Source organism: Grampus griseus, assembly GCF_964374135.1.
Source record: "Grampus griseus genome assembly, chromosome: 4".
Taxonomy (NCBI): domain Eukaryota; kingdom Metazoa; phylum Chordata; class Mammalia; order Artiodactyla; family Delphinidae; genus Grampus; species Grampus griseus.
The window spans coordinates 50,122,401-50,147,981 of record NC_138997.1 but is presented as its reverse complement, the minus strand read 5'-3'; the positions used below and the strand labels follow the sequence as shown (position 1 = coordinate 50,147,981).

General features: G+C 39.5%; 1 protein-coding gene across 1 annotated transcript in view; it reads left to right on the top strand.

Moving 5' to 3' along the window:
- Nucleotides 1–15,883: 15,883 nt before the first annotated feature.
- MOB1B (MOB kinase activator 1B) overlaps nucleotides 15,884–25,581 on the top strand; it is a 54,185-nt gene continuing 44,487 nt past the window's right edge. Inside the window, exon 1 of the mRNA XM_082653795.1 lies at nucleotides 15,884–16,047. Coding sequence (XP_082509921.1) covers nucleotides 16,034–16,047 — 14 coding nt within the window. The 5' untranslated portion in view covers nucleotides 15,884–16,033. The remainder of the gene's footprint in view (nucleotides 16,048–25,581) is intronic.

Sequence of the window (25,581 nt, the reverse complement as noted above, 5' to 3'; positions counted from 1 at the left end):
AAAATGATGGAGCACTGAGTCCTACTGAAACCATACACAGTAGCAGATTCTCCCAAAATAGGAAAAGGGAGTTGGATAATAGACAGCAAAAACAAAAACAAAAACAAACCCACAAAAACAATTCTGGCAAGCAGCAATAACATCCAAAAAACCAATACCGAATTTTAAGTAGGCATTGACAAGATCAGACTCATATGTTTAACAGCATATGGCTATGAAATGACTTAAATGATGCAAAAGAGGATACGTTGAAAAATAATTCTTCCTAATTCTGATCCCAGGTTGATATTTTCCCTTCTCAACAACACTTTTAGTGTTTTCTTGAGTAATCAAGAACATAGATATTTCTATGTATTTTATATTTTAGTTGCTAGATGGATGGGATGTTGTCTTTTTTATATTAATTTATACATTAATTTTATACTCAGCCACCCTAATGAATTATTTTATTGCTTATAATAGTTTTTCAGTTGATTCTCTTTGGCTGATCAATTTGCTTGGTGGTAGGCAGAATAATAACCCCCTTTTCCTAATCCCTGGAATCTATGACTATCAACAAAGACTCTCTCCTTGATCAAACTTTAGTCAGGCTCTTCTGAGCCATCTTTTCAAGTAGGTCTTGAACTTTGGGCCGACATGTTTGTCTGCATTGCCCAGTTTTAGGAAGAATCCTGCTAAATCAGTTTAGCCAGAATCCCCACTCTTGAGAACTAATCACCCTCTATGTCTGATTCCTTATCCTCTACCATATCCTTTTTTCTCTTACTAATATATCTGAAAGATAATTTAAGATCAGTTTATATAGATCTGCCTCATTTACTTACCAGCTGTAAAATATTCTGTTTATGTATTTTTCCCTCTATTTAAAAAAATTGTGTTGTGATCTTTTTCTTATTGAATTATAAGAGCTATTTATAAAGTGAAGAAATAAGCACTACTTCTGTAATATGTTGTAAATATTTCTCCCAAATTATCTATTTTAAAATTTTGTTATTAATATTTTTCATTATTGGCAATTTTTTTCATTTATCAGATTTATCAATATCTCCTGTGAATATCTATGTGGCTTTGGATTCTGGAGTTATGTCAAGCTTGGAAAGGCTTTCTCCCTGATGAAATTATAAAAAAATTCTTCAATGTTTTTTCTAGTATTTTTATGGATTCAATTTTTATGTTTAAATCTTTGATCCATTCACAATTTAATTTGGTAAGAAATTAAAGTAGGGATCCAAGATTTTTCAGATGGTTCTCCAGTTGTCTCATCATCATTTACTGAATAATCTATTTTTCTTGTTTTCTTCCTATTCCCTTTCATTGATCTAGATTTCTTTTCAAGCTTTTAAACATTGTAACTTTATAATGTTTTAATATCTGGTAGCCTGATCACCTCCTCACTACCCTTATTTTTTAAAATTTTCCTGGCTAAACTTGCCCATTTCAGTTTTTCTGAAAATTCTTTTTTTTGAAGCCCCCATCCTATGGGTATATCTGTTGAGTAGAGAATTGTATTACATTTATAGTCTAATTACAGAGTACTGATGTTTTTACACATTCTATTTACTTAAGTCAATTTCTTGATTTGTGCAAGAACATATTGTGTAGTGTGAAATGGCATTCATTTAGGTTTTGAAAGACATTATTAAGCATGGAGACCAAGCACATCCTCCCCACAAGCTGGCCAGTGGCCTTTGATGTGGCCTGGGTAAAGGGTTTAGTCCAAAAATAGATGAGGTATTGGCTAAGTCAATCATCATCCCCATCCTGGAAATCTGAATTACAAATGCAGAAATAATTTGCCAGTTGGGAGCAGGACAGAAGAAAGTAGAAACATTTATTATAGCTGAGCCATATCAATGCAGAGCATAATAAGGTCCACAAATTCTGCTGCTGAGTAGTCCAGAGCTGTCTTGAGTCTAGAATCAATCACCAGGTCTCCTTGAGATCTGTTTGGCTTTATTAAAGCACCAGTTTTGAGGTTTCTTTGGCATTCATGCACCATTGTTTTTCTATGAGTGTTTGTACAATAAACTCCACTATGAATCATCTAGTTCAGTAGATCGATTATTCTTTTAAAGAAAGACCCTTCCAAGAGAAGATATCTTACAATTACATATCAGTTTACAAATCAGTTTACAGTGCTTTCACTTATATTATCTTATTTAATCTATCAACAACCCAGGAAACTAATGAACTTCAGAGATAGAGTTTTTCAGGCATCTAATCATTAAAGGCCAATAACTTATAAGGCTGAACAACCTGAGGCTGAACTTTCATTAAAGGCACTGGATAACTTCCAGAGACAAATTTCTTTTAACGTCCTCTGAAAATGGTTGCCTGTGAATGTGAGGTCCCAAACTGCTGTAGTCAATTCATCACCAAGCAGAGGATGAAGCTAGCACACAGAGAAGGGCAGACTACAGGGAACCATAGAAAATCAGAGCTGGAGCCACTGAATTAACATTACTCTGAAACCTCCCAATCTCTGAACTTCATTTCTGTGAACCAATAAATTTCCTCATTGTTTCAACCATTTAAGAGTACAGTTTTCTGCTGTCTGTAACTGAAAACACACTGATATGGCATCAATTACATTTTTACATGAATTCAAAAAGCAGGGAATAGAGCACTGGGGGAAGAGAAGAGTACTCGATTGGGGAGGGGGTGTATAAGAAGTCTGGATGAAGGATGTTGCCTAGTCAGTTCAGGAGAATGTGTGTAGAGGGAGGTGTTGGGTGGCACACTAGAAGGCAGGAGAAGAGAAGGAGGTCAAAGAAGAATAAAGATGTTCCTATTCCCATTTTCTTAATTGTTTTGTGTTCGTTATTGTAAGTCTTTTCGTTCTCTTGTGTTTCTTCCCTAGAGAAGTTCCTTTAGCATTTATAAGCAGCTCATGCAGCTCAATAACAAAAAAACAAACAACCCAATCCAAAAATGGGAAGAAGACCTAAATAGACATTTCTCCAAAGAAGATATACAGACTGCCAACAAACACATGAAAGAATGCTCAACATTATTAATCATTAGAGAAATGCAAATCAAAACTACAATGAGATATCATCTCACACCAGTCAGAATGGCCATCATCAAAAAATCTAGAAACAATAAATGCTGGAGAGGGTGGGGAGAAAAGGGAACCCTCTTGCACTGCTGGTGGGAATGTAAATTGATACAGCCACTATAGAGAACAGTATGAAGGTTCCTTTAAAAACTACAAATAGAACTACCATATGACCCAGCAATCCCACTACTGGGCATATACCCTGAGAAAACCATAATTCAAAAAGAGTCATGTACCAAAATGTTCATTGCAGCTCTATTTACAATAGCCCGGAGATGGAAACAACCTAAGTGTCCATCATCGGATGAATGGATAGAGAAGATGTGGCACATATATACAATGGAATATTACTCAGCCATAAAAAGAAACGAAATTGAGCTATTTGTAATGAGGTGGATAGATCTAGAGTCTGTCATACAGAGTGAAGTAAGTCAGAAAGAGAAAGACAAATACCGTATGCTAACACATATACATGGAATTTAAGAAAAAAAAAGTCATGAAGAACCTAGGAGTAAGACAGGAATAAAGACACTGACCTACTAGAGAATGGACTTGAGGATATGGGGAGGGGGAAGGGTGAGCTGTGACAAAGCGAGAGAGAGGCATGGACATATATACACTACCACACGTAAGGTAGATAGCTAGTGGGAAGCAGCCGCATAGCACAGGGAGATCAGCTCGGTGCTTTGTGACAACCTAGAGGGGTGGGATAGGGAGGGTGGGGGGGAGAGAGACGCAAGAGGGAAGAGATATGGGAACATATGTATATATATAACTGATTCATTTTGTTGTAAAGCAGAAACTAACACACCATTGTAAAGCAATTATACTCTAATAAAGATGTAAAAATAAATAAAGATGAATTTCATGTACTTACTAGTCTAGCCCCTTCTAAGTTGTTTGAATACTTCTAGCTTTGATAGGAAACTTAGAACGTTGTCATAAACCTGCAAATAAAAATAGTAATTTCTGATTTTTAGAATTAAACTTCAAATAGTACTGTCTTAGAGCAGTGTTTCCCAAACTTCAATTTTTCCTGTTACGTGTTTAGATGTTTGTCATATCTAAATATTGCTTTTGCCTAACATTTTCCCCTAAATCAGTCGTTCTCAACCAGGGATGACTTTGCACCCAGGAGAACATTTGGCAATGTCTGGAGACATTTTTGTTTGTTATAACTGGGTGCTAGTGGCACCTAGTGGATAGGGGGCAGGGGTACTGCCAAACATCCTACAATACATAGGGCAGCCTCCCACAGCAAAGAATTACCTGGCCCACAATGTCAGCAGTACCAAAGATCAGAAATCCTGATGTAAATCAGCTCATTTTCTTTTAAACTTCATCGTAACTAACATTTATTGAGCAATAGTATATATTTTTTTACTGAAGTATAGTTGATTTACAATGTTGCGTTAGTTTCAGGTGTATACCAAACTGATTCAGTTATTCATAAATATATCTATTTTTTCAGATTCTTTTCCCTTATAGGTTATTACAAAATATTGAGTATAGTTCCCTGTGCTAAACAGTAGGATATTTTAAATATTGTTCTAAGTGCCTGATGTACAATATTTCATTGAATCTACACATCAACCTTATATAGTAGATAACACCATAAAACTTATTTTACAAGTGAGGAAACTGAGGGTTAACTAACTTGTCCAAGGTCAAACAGCTAGAAAGTAGCTGAATCTGGATGGTTGGATGCTAGAGGTCCTGAGCTTAACTAACAGGCCCAATTTTATATCACTAGTATAAATGAAAGCTAGTATTTAAAAAATTTTATTTATTTATTTTTGGCTGCATTGGGTCTTCGTTGCTGCACGCGGGCTTTCTCTAGTTGCGGTGAATGGGGGCTACTCTTTGTTGCGGTGCGTCGGCTTCTCATTGTGGTGGCTTCTCTTGTCGCAGAGCATGGGCTGTAGGCACGCGGGCTTCAGTAGCTGTGGCACACGGGGTCAGTAGTTGTGGCGCACAGGCTTAGTTGCTTCACGGCATGTGGGATCTTCCCGGACCAGGGCTCGAACCCGTGTCCCCTGCATTGGCAGGTGGATTCTTAACCACTGAGCCACCAGGGAAGCCCGAAAACCGGTATTATGTGTCTCATGTAGCAGAAGAACATGTAAATAAATTCAATTAGAGCAAAATACTATTAGGCTCTAGCTAGATATTGCTGCCTGCTGAAGTCTCTGGGTCTAAAGCCTGGGGCTCTTTTATAAAAAGGGAGGCTAAGTGTTAGACAGGTGTTAAAGACATACTAGCATCAAACCAAGACTTTCTTTTTGATATAATCAGAAGAAATGGAAATGAATTTAAAGGTGACAACTTCCCTATTATGTAATTCAATATTATATAATGCTGTGTTTGTGTACTACCTAAAATCCCAACTCTTTAAATATACAAAGCTCTAGGATGTTTTGATTCCCCATGAAATAGATAGACCTAGGTTCAAATTCTGGATCTACTACTTATTACTGGTATTACATATATTAGATATGATTTAATATCCTCATCCAGAGAACTGAGACAATAACATCTGCCTCATAAGGTTGTAGTGAGAATTAAGTGAGATATAAAGAGCTTTGCAAGATACTGGCAGAAAATTATACAACAGAAAATAAATATTAGTTCCTCTCATTTCCCGAAGATTCTGTGGTTCCTTTCCAGCACTGGCTTAGATTCTCATATGCTTCCATGATTATACAAGCTCTCTAAGAGCCATGGCAGGACAGGCAGCCACAGTTGGCTCCAGAGTACCACAGGGAACAAAGAGCTGCTTTATCCAGAATAACCACTGAGGCCTCCTGGGAGGAACTGGCCTTTTGAGCCACGCTGTGTAGCCAACACCTTCCTCCCTGCCCCCAGCTCCTGTGAAGGTTGTTGATGATCTGGGGAAGAGTTATGGAATTTGCAAGCATGACAGCCCTGAGACAGTGACTCTGATAGATGACACAGGTCCCTGGAGGTTACCAGAGGGAGGAAAGAACAAGGAGAGAAAAAGGCTTTGTTCCCGGGAACACAGTAGTGGATCCATCCTAATTTCTAAACACACACACACCTGCTCCAATTTTAGGCCTGCCATTTGGCCACACAGCCACTGAGTTTATGGCTAAAGGCTGTATTTTAAATATTCACAGCACCTCCTACTGGACTGGATTTGTGATTCTGTGATATCAGCTGAAGTGGAGTTCAAATGAGCATTGGAACTATTGTCTGCTTTTGTTTTCAGAATTTTGACTCTAAAATTTCTTCCCTACTTGATTCCTGATACCTTTATTCTTCTAAAATTTTCCTTTAATAAGGCTTGAGATTTCATGCTATAATCAGGGATAATTAAAATGCAAATACAACTAGAGAGGTAATACTGACAAATTCAGAATATCTCCTCCTCACTAGAATGTAAACATCCTGGGGGTAGGGACTTAGTTTTGTACCCTACTATATCTCCAATGTTTACATAAGTAACTAGCATATAGTTAGTGCTTAATAAATATTTGTCGAATGAATAAGGGTTCATACTAAGGTGTAAATGGTTGTAGCAGTCAACAATTCCTTTGCCTATACATGTATTTTTTTCATGACTCTGGGATTTACACGTGCTACATCATCTTTCTGCAATACCATTGTCTGCCCCTTACTCCTCCATCACCCGTTCCTTACCTGGAGAAAGTCTACTAACCCTTTAAGACTTGCTTTTTGGGTAAAACTCTCTTGGACCCTATCTTCCTCCTCAAATTAACACTTTCACTAGCTGGGCTCCTGTAGTCCTTTGCATATAATCCTGTTATAAGAGGGATGGTTTCATGCTGCAATTATTTGTTTATAAGTCAGTCTCTGCCACTAGAAATGAGCTCCCTGAGTGTGGTAACGTTGCACCTTGCTTTTGTATCTTCACCCTTAGCATGGGTAACTGGTTTATGGTAGATCTTCAAAAAATGTTACTGACTCACTGATTCTTATAAGTGGTCCTTTATCCTGCAGGGCTCCAGGAAGATCTCACTCCTTATCCCTTAAGGAGTACATTACAAGATTACTTCCTTTAAAAGCTCTATTTTGGATAGGAAATCTGCCTGCCCACTATGGTTTTATTTTACTAAATCTCTTTGTCCTATACTCAAATGGAATGATTGGTGTGGAAACACAGAGTACAGCCGATATAAATAAGGGATCTGGATATACTTGGTCAAATTTCAAGGTGGGACTGATTATCTTGGTCGTCTTCTCTGTAGTTGCTTCCTGGCTGCCCTGATGCCATATAGACCTTAAGGACAGTCATATTCTGGGAGGGTTGGAATATTTCTCCTGAGGAAAAACAAATGGTTTGACTATCTGGGACCAGATTCCTATTGGTGCAGGACAGGGGAATTATATCGTGTAAAGCAGTAGCTCATGTCTCCAGCTATAAGAGGATTGTGGTCTGCTCAGGTTGCTGTGGTTGTGACTATGACAACTATGGAAAACACGAGACAGATGCCAAGAAGAGGGTGTGGGAGCAGCCACGGGCAAGAGAGAACAAATGGCCAAGGCTAGGGGCCACTTAGGGTCCCTGAAGTCCAGTGGTTGTCTAGGCAGGGATTCAAGATCTGACTTCCACATTTCATTATTTATATTGATGCAAACCTTGAACCGCTCATAAGGTGATCTCTTTCATTCATCCATTCTGCTTTAAGTTACTCTGAGGAAGGGAATGGAGATGGGGGAGGCAGCATAAGCACCTAGGGCACAACCCAAAGGGTTGCAGCGCTTGAGAACAGGCGCAATTTAATTAAGCCAACTGTGAATTTCTGTGGGTGAAAGTAACAGCTGCTGATCCTTAGGATATTTTTAAGTTGCAGCCAGTTGGGATACTCTCTATGTCTATATATGGTCCTTCATGCTAAAGGACCTCATGGAGATGGGTGGGCTAAGAATTTAGACTCCTTGAAACTGCATCATCATCTCTTGGTCTTTGACAGCACGTCAGCAGCCTGCTCTCTGGGAAACTTCAGCAAGGTTAAAAGTTAAGCCTCTCAACTGACGTACTCAGTAGGGACTCCTCCATCCCCCACCCCCCTCCCCCCAACATTGTTGCTAGGTTTTTTTGAGATTAAAGGAGAGACTTATTTGCTTAGTCCCCACATACTTTCAAGCTGCTTAGTTACCACATCTTGTGCACAACATGCACTCCAGGCAAACAAACTTTTAAGAGCACGGTAGATTGAAGCAGCAAGCAGGCCCAGCAGACTGAGCGCCCTGAGTCCATGTGCTATATGAAGCAAACCTAAACACTGCTGGTGGAGTTAATTTTAGGCTTTCTGACCTTGGCAATGTACCATCAACTGGGGAAAAGCAGCTCTGAATAGGTTCAAAAGGAGCCTTCCTCCTTCTCCCCATACAGCTGACTGGAAAAGTGGCTACACGGTTTAAGTTTAATGGGAAAAACAATTAATTAATTATAAACCAGGGTAAATTTGACAGATCAAGAAATTCAACATTTATTGAGCAAGTCGAAGGCCCATGTAAGAAATCTTCTAGGATGTTTGTCCTATGACTAAGATCTTCAACATTATACTCAAAGTAGCATTTTCAGAAAAGTTCTAAAAGACTGGCTTCTCACAAACAAAAATAAATTTCTATATCACAGTGTTTTTATTTTTATTTTTGGCTGCTTTGGGTCTTTGTTGCTGCACGCAGGCTTTCTCCAGTCTTTGTTGAGGTGCAAGTGCTTCTCATTGTGGTGGCTTCTCCTGTTGCGGAGCATAGGCTCTAGGCACGCGGGCTTCAGTAGTTGTGGCATGTGGGCTCAGCAGTTGTGACTCGCGGGCTCTAGAGCTCAGACTCAGTAGTTGTGGTGCACAGGCTTAGTTGCTCCGAGACATGTGGGATCTTTGTGGACCAGGACTCGAACCCGTGTCCCCTGCGTTGGCAGGCGGATTCTTAACCACGGCGCCACCAGGGAAGTCCATATCATGGTGCTTTAAGACACCAAAATGGTTTGGCAATGATGAGTGGGGAGATAGAAGTTTTATTAAATTATGCTGTTTATATATATATATATATATATATATACATATATCAATAATTTAAGTGCAAGGAGTAAATACATACTATTTACTTCTGAATGCATAGGATCCAATTCTCTGACCACCAAAATAGGTGAGGTTCCTGTAATACACTCACATACAACATGGACCTTTCCTTCCTGACACACAATTTCTAATTTTGCTTTTCTTTGTTTGCCTGTATTTCTCAATGATCCATAGGATTCGTAATGGCAGTGACTATATCCTCGCTTTTTTGCTCACAGAGGCCCATAATAGACAATAAATACTTGTTGAGTTGATAAATGAATGATTTTCACCTCATCATTCCCTTAAATCTAGCATCCTATTTGCACAAAATTCACCTTCAAAGGAATGAACATCTTGAAAGTGAGGGTACTGTTTTCAGTTTGGGATCAATGGAAGATCCTTCTTCCACTGTAACACATTATAATGTGTTTTGATGCTCTATGTTTTTTGGTGATAAATGAACGCATTGAGAGACACCAACCTTTACAAACAACCTTCAATACTTCCATTCTTTTCTATTACATTAAAATAATATGTCCTCGAAATAAAGATGCAGATGTAGAGAATGGACTTGAGGACACGGGGAGGGGGAAGGGTAAGTGGGGACAAAGTGAGAGAGTAGCATTGACATATATACACAACTAAATGTAAAACAGATAGCTAGTGGGAAGCAGCTGCATCGCATGGGGAGATCAGCTCGGTGCTTTGTGACCACCTAGACGGGTGGGATAGGGAGGGTGGGAGGGAGACGCAAGAGGGAGGGAATATGGGGATATGTATATATATATATATATATACATATATATGTATATATATACGTATATATATGTATATGTATATCTATATACATATAGCTGATTCACTTTGTTATACAGCAGAAACTAACACAACATTGTAAAGCAATTATACTCCAATACTGATGTTAAAAAAATATGTCCTTGAGAAGCATTTATAACCATTAATTGGCTTGTCTTTAATGAAGATATAGAATTAAAATCTAAAGTCCATTGATAAGGATCAGGTTGAATTGTTAGCTATGTTAAATGGGATCGTGTAGCATGCCAAAATTCCTTTAGAATATATTCATTCTAATTTAGGTCATCCTGGGAAGCGGGGGAAAGAAATGGACTTCACTGAATTCAGATTGTACTTAACGAGCTATGTGATCTTGAGCAAGTTACATACAAAACCTCTCAGCATTAGTTTCCTTATCTATAAAAGAGGGAAAATAACACCTAATATCAACCTCATGGGGAAGTGTAAGAAATAAATAAAACAGAGATAAAATATACAAAAAGCTTAGCAGAATGATTGGCCCATCGGGAATAATCAAAAAATGGTAGTTATAAAAGCAAAAATAATATGTAATAAACTAATTAGATGGAATAATTACCACATCAATCTAGATATTATGTAACCCAAACACTCCTGCACAACGGAATGCATTTTATCAGGTTACTAAAGATTTGTTGCCCGGTATACTTTATCTCATGTTTGTTGTTCAGGTATCTATTCTTTCAGAGTCAGATCACATTACTGAATCAGAAGAGAACAGCTACTCAAGAAATACTGAGGCTCAGATTTAGCTACAGGGTTTGAATTCTGCATTTCTTCTCTCTGGCATTAGGAATATTTGCTTTTAGTTTTACAGGTAAAAGAACATTTATATATATATATGTAGAAAAAGCTAGCTAATGTGAAGGCAAGGAAAGAACTCCTTAGTCCGAAAACTCATCTTCTATACTAAACATTTAAAACCCCATTAATAGTAACACTTTTTCTAGGCCTTTTCAAAATGAGACCTGCTATTTGTTTGTTTTCTTTTTATTATGGAAAATTTCAAAACTAAACAGAAGTAGTCAGCACAGTATAATGATCCTCATGTACTCATCACCTGGTTTTGACAATTACTAACTCACTTCATCTATACTCCTACTTCCTTTCCCCCTCACACACTATTCTGAAGCAAATCCCAGGCATATTATTTCACCTGCAATTATTTCAGTACATATTTCTAAAAAATAAGGACTCAAAAAACACAGCCACAACATCATCACTACAAATAATAATTAGTCCTTAGTAACATCAAATATCCAATGTTTAAATTTTTTAGTTGTCTATAAATGACATAAACATATGCTATTGTTCTTTTTCAGACTGCTTATTTGAATTGAGATGCAAATGACTGTACACATTACAGCTGGATGATATGTCTCTTATCTTTCAACCTCTATGTCTCTCCTTCAGCTCTATTTATTTCTTGCAATTTATTTGTTGAAGAAATTAGGTCCTGCATATTTTCCCCACTGTTTGGATTTGCTGCTTGCATCCCTGTTGAGTCATTTAACATGTTCTTTACCATATTCTTCTGTGCCCTACATTTCCTGTAATTTGATAAATCTGATATAGAGGCTTGATCAGATTCAGGTTCTATTTTGTTGGCAAGACTTCTTCACAGGTGACGATATAGTCTTCCATCAGGACACACATAAAGTGTGGTTGTCTCTCTTGTGATACTAGCAGCCATTGGTGATCAATGTCTAGATCCATTAATCCATTAGGGGGTTGCAAAAATAGTGATATTCTAATAATAATTCAATCATTCCTATTTCTTTCATTTTTATTTTTTTTTGGCTGTGTTGGGTCTTCGTTGCTGTGTACAGGCTTTCTCTAGTTGCCGTGAGCGGGGGCTACGTGAGCGGGGGCTACTCTTTGTTGCGGTGCATGGGCTTCTCATTGCAGTGGCTTTTGCTGTGGAGCATAGGCTCTAGGCGCGCGGGCTTCAGTAATTGCAGCACGCAAGCTCAGTAGTTGCGGCTCACGGGCTCTAGAGTGCAGGCTCAGTAGCTGTGGCGCAGGGGCTTAGTTGCTCCGCGGCATGTGGGATCTTCCCAGACCAGGGATCGAACCTGTGTCCCCTGCATTGGCTGGTGGATTCTTAACCACTGCGTCACCGGAGAAGTCCCTCTATTTCATTATTTTTAACTGAAATACTTCTATAAGGAGAAATTTCCCCTGATCTACTACTTGGAAATTTGGCTTTACCTGCTGTTGTTTTCTTGGAGAAGGGTAACATATTAATTAACACATTGGCAGTGACTAACTTATCCTATAAAAAGATGCGATGAATCATTTTCTTTATGATTGTAGAAACCCTCACCTTGAAGGAAAAGGAGAATATAACTGCAACTGAAGGAGAGGAAGTAAATGGTGATCAAAAACCTGAGATATCTGGGAAGAGAAGAAAGAAACACAGACGCTTAAAGGTAACACTTTGCTAAGTCTGTTCTTATCTGGCATATAAATTCCTATTTGGAAGCCCACCTTAAGGCTTTGAATACTATCAATATTTACTTACTGAGGTGTCCTGCATTCTTATCTCCTGTTCAGATCTCTCCCCAGACTTTGCACAGCTGTCAACTCTACCTGAAAAAAAAAAAAAAAACTCTACCTGACATGGCAACTTTGATGTCTAAAAGACATTTCAGAGTTAACATATCTAACATGGAACTTTTAGTTTCACCTCAAAATTGTGACTCAGATCTTCCCTATTTTACTAAACGGCAGCACCATCCACCAGTTACTAAAGCCAAAATGACAGGAGTAGTCTTTGACTCCTTCTTTTCTCCAATCCCTATAATCAATGAATCACCAAGTGCTGTTCATTTTGAGATTATTAACTTCTTCTTTCTATTATTAATGACACCACCCTAAACCAAGTCACAGCTGTTGAGAAACAATTGTGCTATTACAATAAGTCTTCCGGCATCCCTGCTGACATGTTGGCCTCCTCCGGAACATTCTCCACAAGAAGGGAGAGTGATCTTTCTAAAATGTTAATCAAGGATCATGAGCTGATAATTGTTGAAGCTGTGTGATGGATTCATTATACTAATTTCTTCCCCTCTTTATGTGTTTGAAATTTTCCAAATTAAAAAAATAAAATGTTATTCTGATTATTTATCTTAACTTCTTACTATTTTACTTCTCGGCTGACTCCTCTATGTTCTTAAAATAAAACCAGATGGCTGTGAGCCCCAGCCAGCCCTCAGTCTACATGTCCAGCTTTATCTGATGCCACTCTTCTTGCTCAGGCTGCCCAGGCCATAACCTGTCAGTTCTGAGAACCCTTTAAGCTCTTTCTTATCTTAGAGCATTTGTACTTTTTATCCCCTCTACCAGAAAATGATCATTCCCTAGCTCTTTGCAAGGCTGGCTCCTTCTTCTTCCTTCAGGTCTCTGCAAAACTTCACCTCTTTAGAGAGGCCTTTCTTAACCACTCAATCTAAATTAGATCTTCCTTCACCACTACTCTCTGTCACATTATTCAATTTATTTTATACCTTACCACAATTTATAATTATCTTGTTTGTTTATATTTATATAAATATACTTACTTGTTTATTATGATAAGAAATTAACTTGAATGAATATTTAAAGGTATGTGAAGGCATATACCCACTCACATTCTGTTCTATTGTATTCATGTTATAATTCCACTTCTTTGAGAAACTGGTGGATAGAATATAATTTTTTTTTTTTTTTTTTTGTTGCGGTACGTGGGCCTCTCACTGTTGTGGCCTTTCCCGTTGCGGAGCACAGGCTCCGGACGCCCAGGCTCAGCGGCCATGGCTCACGGGCCCAGCTGCTCCACGGCATGTAGGATCTTCCCGGACCGGGGCACGAACCCAATGTCCCCTGCATCGGCAGGCGGACTCTCAACCACTGCGCCACCAGGGAAGCCCCATAGAATATAAATTTTAATAATCTTGCTTCATAAAATAAGATTTTGATTAGGAGAGTAACTTCTTGAAATTGAAATTTTAGGAAGAGAGTGATATGAAATTTGGATTGGTGAAGAAGAACATGGAATTAGAAATCTCTATTTGAATATAGTCTCTCTTTGATTATAAACTGCCCAATATTTTTAAGTGCTGAATAATTTTAAGTGACAGTCATTGTTTGATTTAAATGTCTAACCTCTGAAATTATATTTTGTATTATTAACATGATACCTCTCTCATTTTTATGACCAATACATTTATGTTTTATCAGCTGTTAATTTCAGGCAATTCTCCTACTGGTATGATAAAGAACTCAGTAGTTTTGCAGATTCTGTCCTCTCCCAATCATCGCCCTGACTCAAGAGTCATAGGATTCATTTAAATTTAGTTAGACCAAAAGCAAGGCTACATAAGCCAGCCTACCAAACCAGGGAGCAGATGGAAATTGTCTGCCAGTAATCTAAAGGATGTCCCTGGCATGACAGAATTTTAGAACTGGAAGATATCTTAGAGATCATGTAATAATCCAAAGCGCTCATTTTAAAGGGGGTGAAACTGTTGTTCTAACAGGTTTACAGACTTACTCTTCCCAAAATAAAAGATAATATCCTAATCTGGTCATTCAAGTCATTGTCAGAAGACCCTTACGGAATTGTATATTAAATCTTTATCATATCAAAATCTGGAACACAGGGCTTTTATGTCATAAGTCCATGATTTTCAGTATAGTAAGATAACGCCTCCTTCTCCCTTCTTTCCAGCACCTTTGGAGGCTTAAGTCTTTTCAAATTATTCCAGTGACCTCTGCTGTTCCTGAGATAGTATCAACACTTCAATATTTTCTTGTTTTAAAAAATGGTTTGATTTACTAACATGCCAAACTAATAGTACATAAACTCAACAGAACACATTTCATATTGGCACCTCCTTCAAGTCTATTAGCCCAAGGTGGGTTACTAGCTGCACAGAATTTAAATTTTGTTAAGATTCTTTGAAAAAGTTACTTGCAGATTTGACGGGCGTTGTGAGTAAAGAAGATGGACATCTCTTCGTAAAATAAATCGGTACCCAAATCGATAATGCTGTGGTGGGCTGGTGGCAACGCTGATTAAGCATTTATGGGGCTCAAGTCCATTATAGCCACTGAGCACTCTGATGCACAAAACATTTTAGAATCTAGAAAGAATTCAGTACCCCCTTGTAGAAGGACTTGCATTTCACATAGTTAAGGGGCCCAGGGAAAGGCTTTATAATCTATTTGCTCCATATAACTTGGATATGTCACCACAGCAGTTTTCCCAGCTGCTGCTGACAGCCTCACTTGCCTGTTCAGACAGTGATGGACCCTAACCATCTCCTTGTTTAGGGTTTTAAAACATGCCCATAAGACGACAGGGGCCTTGAAAGCCCATTTAGATCCTTTCCTCTCTTCTGGCGGAACCACACCCAAACCATTCCAACCAGATGAAACTCACTCCTGGTTTTACATACGTAGCAGAGAGACTCCATAATATTTCATCTGGGCACTCACAGTGGGCAGAACTCTGGTGGCAATTCCATCCCTCACTGCAGAACTCTGTCATCCCAGAGTTGCAGCCAATTTCCTTCCTGGCCGCTGAAACCCAGCTAAGCAGCTCGGAGGACTCTGCCACGACCCCCAACCGGGTGGACTGGCCTCGACTAAACGGGTGGCCCCAGCACACATACGGGGCGTGGCCCGGGGCTGCAAAGGTGTCCAGAAAGTAGGGGACCCGGGGTCGCAACGGGAGGGGCAGGGTGGGCGCGCGCCGCTCTCGCGAGAGCTCACGAGGTAGGGGCAGCGAGGGGATGGAGACGAAGTGCCGGGGGAGCAGCGCTGCGGTCGCGGTTCTTGTTCTCTGTGGAGGAGGCGAGTGGCCCTTTCTCCGCCCCTTTTTGCTTCTCCTCCCACTGAGTGATTCAAGCCTTGCGCTTCCCACTTCCGCACCCTCTGCCAGCCATTGGACCTAGCAAAGCCGAACAAGTTGCGGCCGCCGAGCAGCCGGCGTTCCCCGCCTCCTCATCCTCTCCTCCTTCTCCTTCTTCTCCTTGCCTGGCCGCCGACGTCGCCGCCACCCCGAGGCCTCGCGACCGCCGAGCCCGCAGCCCACGCCACGGCCGACATGAGCTTCTTGTTGTGAGTAGCCAGGCCCAGCGCGCACCGGCTTTGTTCAGGAGACCTGGGCCGCGGGTCCCCCACCCTTCTCCCAGCTTTGCCCCTAGCTGCTTGACCCGGGCGTTCCCACCCACCAGGTCTCGGGGAACCTGCCCCGAATGCTCGCGTTGCCTGACCGCCGCCGCCTCCCCGGCCCGCTTCGAGCAGGCGGGGAATCCTCCGGCCCCCAAGGAGGCTCTCTTTCTCCCCGGACCCCAAGTCCCGACACACCCCGATGCCCGCACCCGCATTTCTCCATCACCCCAACCTTTCCTCTCGCTCTTCTCTTGCGTTTGTTTGCGCGCTCTATATAGATACCTCCCACTCTTCCTCAAGACCCGTATCCGACGCGTGCCCGGTCGTCTGCCTCCGTCTCCCCTGTTCATTGCTTTTATTTCTGGATCCCAAGCACAGAAGATAGAGCTTCTACTTTCTTCTGTCACCCTAGGATCCTTTTCATCCCCCGCTTAGGTTTTAGGAGTGGGAAGTTGGGGTGACAAGTCTTGTGGATTTAACACAACGCGGCTGCTTGCGCGTCAGGATCCTCTGGTGACAACCTGGGGTCTTGGGGACTGGAGCGCCTTGCTTTCCCGAGGCGCCCCTCCTCCCAGCGTGCTCCCCTGAAGAGTATGGGCTCTATCTTTTTAGACAACCACCATATAGGGTCTGGGTAGTGTGCCCTGGGTTGATTAGGGAGTTGTTTTGCAAATCATTTGTAAATGCCAACTCAACGTCACATTTAGTGCTCGTCATTATTTCCCTTATCGTTTATTGCAGACGAGTTGAGGGGGATGGGCAGAAAGATGGGGTGGCCGGATGGGAGTATGGTGGCAGCAGACAAGCCTCAGGTCCTCCGAAAACAGGACCTTACACCCTGGGAAATTACTCTTTTGAAGGCTTCGCTGTGATTCACCTCTGTTTAATCTGTGGTTAGAAAGCTAATAAAAACTCGGAGATTGAAACCCACCCCATATGCTCCTTTACCGTTGTGGAGAAAATTAGCATTTAAAGATTTTCTTCTTTCCCCACCTCCCATAAGTTTTCGTCATCACATTGGCACCTGAATCCTGAGAATTTAATTAACCCTTATTTTCACAAGCTTATATCTAGAATGTTAATCCTTTTTAGGGTGTTTAAGCAAAACTGAGCCATCACAGAGGCTAACCGGCAGGTGGACTTGCTAATATTTCTAATATGCACAGGGGTTGCCTGGCTTGTGTCAACCTGCCTAACACATTTGAGTTTATGAAACCTCTTTCTTAGGCTCATCCTAGAAGTTGATTCTGAGTTTGTCAGATAGGTAGTACTAGATGAGAGGACTGAGTGATTTCATAAACGTCTTTGCTTCCTATTTTAGTTTGAATCAAGATAGCCAAGCATCTCCACTTGAAACTTCTCATCTTGAGTATTTTTTGCATTGCTGTTTTTTGATTTTTTCAAGAATTTAAAAGCTGTCTTTGAAATAGCAATGTAGATATGTCCTTGACTGCTTCTGATGGGCCTGTGTCTCTTGGAACTCATAGCTAAAATTGTTTGAAGCAGGGAAGAACCATATTTGGCTGAAACTAGGGGATAGAGAAGGTTTGGGTGGTATTTTCTGAATATAAATACAATAGTATCCTGCTTTTCCATGGCTCAGTAATAATTACAGAAATGTAATGGATAAGTTCATTATCCTGAAGCGTATTAGCTGCATAAGAAGAATCTTGCCATAACTAATGTAGATAGCACATTAGAGGGTTTGTACTATTTGGAACACAATTTTTCAGTCAGGTCACACGTAGCAGTTAATAAATTCTCAAGATATTTTGCCCGTGTGCTGCTTGACAGTCCAAAAAAGTTAATCTAATATTTTTGGTTTTGATTTTTGTCCACTGATAGTTTAAAATCTGAAGTGAACACCTCGTAAGTAGAAATAATTATTACCAGAAGTGAAAGAACAAAGTTTTGGTTATCTATTATTTGGTATAATTTCCTGAATCTTATTTCTGTACCAACAGATAAGCAGAGAAAATAAGAGTTGCAGTTTAGGAGTTAAATACAAATATTTCTCTCCAGTTCTTGGAAGCTTATTTGTAAAGCGGCTATAAGTGGATGAAACTGCAAAAATAAGGGCAATGTGAGATAGGGTTATGAAGTTGATGACTCATAACTCTTGAGGGCTTTAAGATAGAAGAAAAGAATTATTGATTTAAAAAACATCATTCAGGGCTTCCCTGGTGGCGCAGTGGTTGAGAGTCCGCCTGCCGATGCAGGGGACACAGGTTCGTGCCCCGGTCTGGGAAGATCCCACATGCCGTGGAGCAGCTGGGCCCGTGAGCCATGGCCGCTGAGCCTGCGTGTCCGGAGCCTGTGCTCCGCAACGGGAGAGGCCACAACAGTGAGAGCCCCGTGTACTGCAAAAAACAAAACAAAACAAAAACAAAATAAAAAACATCATTCATTGTGCAGGCACTGGTGTAGGCACTGGTTCAGAATAAATTTGCACTGCTTTGATTCTAACTGGGACAAACCTTTGGTTGTGCTGCATATTGGCCTGTGTGTGTCTTCAGATTAAGCTAAACTCCCAGATAGTGCATACAAAAACTTCACAGGAACCTAATTTAACTTTATAGACTCAAATCTTTAAACACATCCATAGTACCTTCTGTGTGCTAGGCATTGTGCAAGATGTGAGACTCTAGAAATGGTAGACAGTGTATAAACAGTCATCTGTAATAGACGCAATACAAGCATAGGGGTCCAAAGAATACAGAGTGTTCTATTTGAGCAGGGGGAAGATTTCATGGAAGAAGTGATGGATAGTTAATGGAAGGTATAACAAGAGTTCTCTAAAAGGGTAAGGGGAAATGGGAGATTTCAGTTAGAGGAAACATCATGGGGGCATGAAATTGCCTGTGAATTCTCCATTTTCAGGTTTGTTCAAGAGGCTGTAGAATTTGGGAGCTAGATGGGGTCTATCAGTAACACAGCTTACTCCTCTCTTTTTTGCTAAAGTGGCAAAATCACCAACCTCACGTTACTGGCCTAATTATTGGCCTGGGTAGAATTGGAACACAGGTGTCTTGACTTAGGGTTTTTCCTCTCCTGACATTTTATGCATATAAAATTGAGGGAGATTTAGGATCCGAGTGAGTTCTTAACAGTCATTCAAAAAATATATAGAGTGTTCTCTATGTTTCTAGCATTTTTAGATTGCAAGTCTCTTCTGACATGGAATTCCACAGAAACATTTGACTAGGAAAAAACCAAGGTGTAATTTCCTAATGTAAGACTGCTTGGTTGGAACAGAGTTAGAACAAATATAGTTAACTTTAAAACAGAAGTTTGTAGGAAGGTGGTTTAGGAATGAGAATGAATATAAACCAGGTCTGTTTCTGTATAGGAAGAAACAAAGAGGTTGGGAAAGGAAGGAAATATTTATTGAACATTATGCTAGACAGCTGCCATTTGTGTTTTCAGAAGAATAGCAATTTGGGAAAGGGGACACAGGGTTTTAGCTGTGTTTATATGTGTGTGTCTCTGTCTCCTTCTTCTACTTCTCTCTTCTCTCTTACCTCCTTCTTTCCTCCAAACACCTCCCCCCACCCCGCCCCCCATACCAGCATCTTTGTTTTCAGGCAGATGATTCAACTGATTTTAGTGCTTCAATATCCTCACCTGTAAAATAAATTAATAATAAAAATAGCCTGCTAAGTGCTTACCATGTGCCAGACACCAAATGCTTTAGATAAGTAACTCAATTTAATAACTAGCAGGAACCCCATTTTTACAGATGAGGTTCTGTAAAGAGATGTTAAATAATTTGTTCAAATTATGTAGCTAGTCAGTGGGATCGCTGGGATTTGAATCCTGGCAGTCTAGATCCAGAGAACCTACCTCATATTACCTTATATCTAATTGATAAAATTATATAAAAAGGTGGTATTCATATAGGCCTTGTTTTTAAGAGAAGTCTTTCATGACCAGGTATTAATATCTCATACTGTGAGGACTGCTTTCTAAGGGTCATCAGGAATATAATGGTGGAAGAGAAAATAGAAACCTTTAAATTTAAATAATACTTTAAGATTATTTTTGACTTTTATTTTTAGTGTAAGAATAATACTAGTTGATTCACTTTGTTATACAACGGCAACTAACAACAATGTAAAGCAATTATACTCCAATAAAGATGTTTAAAAAAAAAGAAAGAATAATACACATGTTGGAGTAATCACAAAATACTTTTAAGAAAAGGAAGAAAATAAAAATCTCTCATAATCACACCTTCAGAGATAACTATTGTATTTTGTGATATCACTTCCTAATCTTTTCTGTCACGTTTTTGTTTGTACATATGTAAAAATACACAAATGGATCCCTACTGTCCATAGACCAGGTTTTTCACTTGTGAATTTTTTATGTCAGTATACTTCTACAGCATCACTTTGAGTGGCTGTTGACCAAGTATTATCTTTGCAGTTTTGTTATCTGACCAACCAATTTAATAAGTTATGCTTTTTCGGGGGTGGGGGGGAGGGAGTTGAAGTAAGTATGGTCATCTTTTCAGAATTATAGTTTTGGGAATTGCAAATATCAATACTTGGCTGTCCTTAGTTTACTCTTACCATCTGATACAGGATTGCTTTTGTTTTACATTACAGAGTGCAAAATAATTACTATGTGATTACTTTTACCATTAACGACTTTTTTTCCTTGATGTACTTGAAGAGTTTTTGTATCTTTGGAGTTTCTGATATATGAAAGCACATGTAGTACTTGTCTTCAAATGCATATTTGACTAGGAGGTATTGAAGCAGAATACTTGTGTTACTTCTTGAAAAATACAAGAAAAATGGTACCTATTAGGAATGTTAAGTCTATAGAGAAGTTTTAAACTCTCCTTTCTTCCAACATTCCATTTTTTAAAAGATTGAGATATAATTGATGTATAACATTAGTTTCAGGGGCATAACTTCCATTTTTGTTTTGTATCAATTAACTAACTTAAGGCCATCTTTTATAGCATGCTTAATTAAAGTGTAGCTGTGAAACCTGTTCATTTGCAGAAGTGATTTTTAAGTTTTATTTTGAAACATTTTCAAATTTTTAGAAAAGCTGCAAAGAATAGCACAAAGAACTCCCATATATTCCTTATCCAGAGAACCCATTTAGTTTCATCAGTTGCTCCAATAATGTCATCCTCAGCAAAAGGATCCAGTCAGGAATCATGTCTCATACCCAGTTTTGTGTGTGCTGCCTTCTTCAAACTGAAACATTACCTTAGGTTTTCCTTGACTTTCAGGATTTTTATATCTTTGAGGACTACAGGCCAATCATTTTGTAGAATATCTCTCAGTTTGAGTTTGTCTGGTGTTTCCTTGTGGTGAGACCTGGTTGTGCATTTGAGGCACAAGTATCACAGGTGTGATACATGTTTTTCTTACAGCATCTTATCAGGTGCACATAATGTATGTTTGTCCATTGTTGGAGGTGATTCCTTTGATTAAAGTGTCTATAAAGATTCTCCAGCATAAAGTTATTACATATTTTCTTTTTGTGATTAATATTTTGTCGGGCGCTATTTTGAGATTATGTAACTATCTCCTTCCATTTTCACCTACTAGTTTGAGTGTTCATTGATATTTCTTCTCTATATTACTACTATGACGCTTGCCAATATTCTAATTCTGTCATTGCTTTTACATTTATTATTTGACATTTTTACTGTAAGGGATCACTTATTCTTCCCATTTATTTATTTTTTTAGTATGTATGAACTCATGGGTTCCTATTTTATTTAATGAGTTATAATCTGTAATCATTATTTATTTTGGTGCTCAAATTGTCTCAGTTTTAGCTAGTTGGAGTCCTGTTCAGACTGGCTTCTGTGTCCCTTTGATTTGTTCCTGTCTTTCTCTGAGTACTCCGTTACTTTCCGGAACAATCAGATATTCCAGGTTTATCGTTTTTTTTTAAAATTTATTTATTTAATTAACTTATTTTTGGCTGCATTGGGTCTTTGTTGCTGTGTGTGGGCTTTTTCTAGTTAAAGTGAGCAGGGGCTACTCTTCGTTGCGGTGCACAGGCTTCTCATGTGGTAGCTTCTCTTGTTGTGGAGCACGGGCTCTAGGCGCGTGGGCTTCAGTAGTTGTGGCACACAGGCTCAATGGTTGTGGATCACAGGCTCAGTAGTTGTGCCTCGCGGGCTCTAGAGTACAGGCTCAGTAGTTGTGGTGCAGGGGCTTAGTTGCTCCACAGCATGTGAGATCTTCCCAGACCAGGGCTCGAACCCGTGTTCCCTGCATTGGCAGGCAGATTCTTAACCACTGTGTCACCAGGGAAGTCCCCCAGGTTTATCTTATACTTTCTCTGCCTCAGTCCTGGAACTGGCCATTTCTCTAAGGGCCTTGGTTCTGGCCAGTGATGAATAGTATTTGGAAACCAGAATTTAGGTGATAGGTGTGCTTATTACTACATATGTTTTGCTGCTCCCAGGCCCTCTCATTGGACAATGCTAGAAAATACATACCCATACAAATTTACATCCAAATATTTTATTCTTTATCTATCCATATATACCCAATGAGTTCACACTAATTCCTGCAATTCTGAGCACAGGGTTCATCCTAGTCTTATCCCTTTATGTGGTTTTCACTTTCTCCTTTGTCAGTGAGAAACCTTGCTCCCATTATCCTCAATATACTTATTTGTTCAGACCTCCGTAAATATAGCTATTCTTCTAACTCTGCCTGGCCACCTTCCATGTGGCTTGGCCTTCAGTTGTCATCCAGCCACCATTACTCCTTTCCTGAGCATGTGTGGACCCCTCCTTCGGCCATATTAAGGATGAAAGTAGTCTGAGACTCCACTATGTGTGGTATGAGTGTGATAGTAATCTAATTTTTTCCCCCATGAATCCTGTGTTTAGGACCAATACCTCAGAGATGTTGGGAGGATTAGATATCCTGAACGTAAAAGGCCTAGCTCAATGTGCAGCAGTGATATCTAGTTCATTGTCAATATCTCAACAGTGTGATGGTTGCTTGTAGCTGTTATTATTTTTTATAAACATAGTCATCATTTCTGATTACTAAATCATAGCCAATTTCTGTAGGTTTATTATCATATGTATTGGTGCTACTTTGATTTTCTGAAGTTAGAACTTAAAAGCAGAAGCTTGAAGGTAAACAAACATTATTTGGATAATAGTCTAAGTACCTCATAGTCAAGCAGCCTTATTAATATTTGTAATGGAAAGACTGAATCTTATTTTATTGCTACTATTGTTTTATTTTTTTCCCTAAGTTCTCTTGTTGTTATCAAATTGAAATTTGATGAGAATAGTTCAGTAGTTATAGTATTGGGTGTTAATTTTTGTGTGTTTCTTTGTAGAAATAGTTAATGGTTTAACTTAAATAATTTCTTAGCATTCAGTATAAACATAGAATAAAGTGGAAACAGTAGGGGTAAAAGTCTTTTATGGCAACTTTTCTGGTATCTCGATGCCCAGATCATGTTCCACACAGATGGGCAGCAGCATGACCTTCTCTTTAGAGAATCTGTTTGTTTGCTGGTGCCCTGTAGCATTAGATTTAACTAATGAAATAGCTCTTTGTTTAAAAACTCCCTGTTGGTTATAGGTTGTACTCACGTATGCCTGGTTCCGTTCTCCCTAACCCTTCCCCACACCCTGCCAAATGTTCAACTGGTTCTCTTATTTTCAACTCTTAGAAATTGTACTTTTGAGTCAGTGAATAACACCGATTTGTCAAAACTGAAGACTCAACCGGAACACAGCATTGTTTTGAGGACTGATGCTTGTGTTTCCTCTCTATTGTTAAGGACTCCCAAAGGGGTCTTATTTGTCAGAACGTTCAAGCTTTTAATCAGTCCTTTGTTAACCTTGTCAATTTTTAATTTGGGAAATGGCAAGTTATCAAGAACTGAAATAAAAAAAAATTTTTTTCAGATTGTAGTTAGAGCCAAACTATACCAAAAAGTACAATTCTAAGTGGCTAGACATTTGGGAACCAAAATGTTCCTCAATTGAGCTGTATTAATTTTAGCTTTTGCCAATCTTGAGAAAGAAAAATGGAGCTGGAGGAATCAGGCTCCCTGACTTCAGACTATACTACAAAGCTACAGTAATCAATACAGTATGGTACTGGCACAAAAACAGACATATAGATCAGTGGAACAGGGTAGAAAGCCCAGGGATAAACCCATGGACATATGGTCACCTTATCTTTTTTTTTTTTTTTTTTTGCGATACGCAGGCCTCGCACTGTTGTGGCCTCTCCCGTTGCGGAGCATAGGCTCCGGAAGCGCAGGCTCAGCGGCCATGGCTCACGGGCCCAGCCGCTCCGTGGCATGTGGGATCTTCCCGGACTGGGGCACGAACCCGCGTCCCCTGCATTGGCAGGCAGACTCTCAACCACTGTGCCACCAGGGAAGCCCTGGTCACCTTATCTTTGATAAAGGAGGTAAGGATATACAATGGAGAAAAGACAGCCTCTTCAGTAAGTGGTTCTGGGAACACTTGACAGCTGCATGTAAAAGAATTAAATTAGAACCCTTCCTAACACCATGCACAAAAATAAACTCAAAATGGATTAAAGACCTAAATGTAAGGCCAGACACTATAAAACGCTTAGAGGAAAACATAGGCAGAACACTCTGTGACACAAATCACAGCAAGATCCTTTTTGACCCACCTGCTAGAGAAATGGAAATAAAAACAAAAATAAGCAAATGGGACCATATGAAACTTAAAAGCTTTTGCACAGCAAAGGAAACCATAAACAAGACCAAAAGACAACCCTCAGAATGGGAGAAAATATTTGCAAATGAAGCAACTGACAAAGGATTAATCTCCAAAATTTACAAGCAGCTCATGCAGCTCAATATCAAAAAAACAAACAACTGAATCCAAAAATGGGCAGAAGACCTAAATAGCCATTCCTCCGAAGAAGATATGCAGATTGCCAACAAACACATGAAAGATGCTCAACATCACTAATCATTAGAGAACGGCAAATCAAAACTACAAGGAGTTATCACCTCACACCAGTCAGAATGGCCATCATCAAAAATCTACAAACAATAAATGCTGGAGAGGGTGTGGAGAAAAGGGAACCCTCTTGCACTGTTGGTGGGAATGTAAATTGATACAGCCATTATGGAGAGCAGTATGGAGGTTCCTTAAAAAACTGAAATTAGAACTACCATACAACCCAGCAATCCCACTCCTGGGCATATACCCTGAGAAAACCATAATTCAAAAAGAGTCATGTACCACAATGTTCATTGCAGCACTGTTTACAATAGCCAGGGCATGGAAGCAACCCAAGTGTCCATCAACAGGTGAATGGATAAAGAAGATGTGGCACATGTATACAATGGAATATTACTCAGCCATAAAAAGGAACGAAATTGAGTTATTTGTAGTGAGGTGGATGGACCTAGAGTGTGTCATACAGAGTGAAGTAAGTCAGAAAGAGAAAAACAAATACCACATGCTGACACATATGT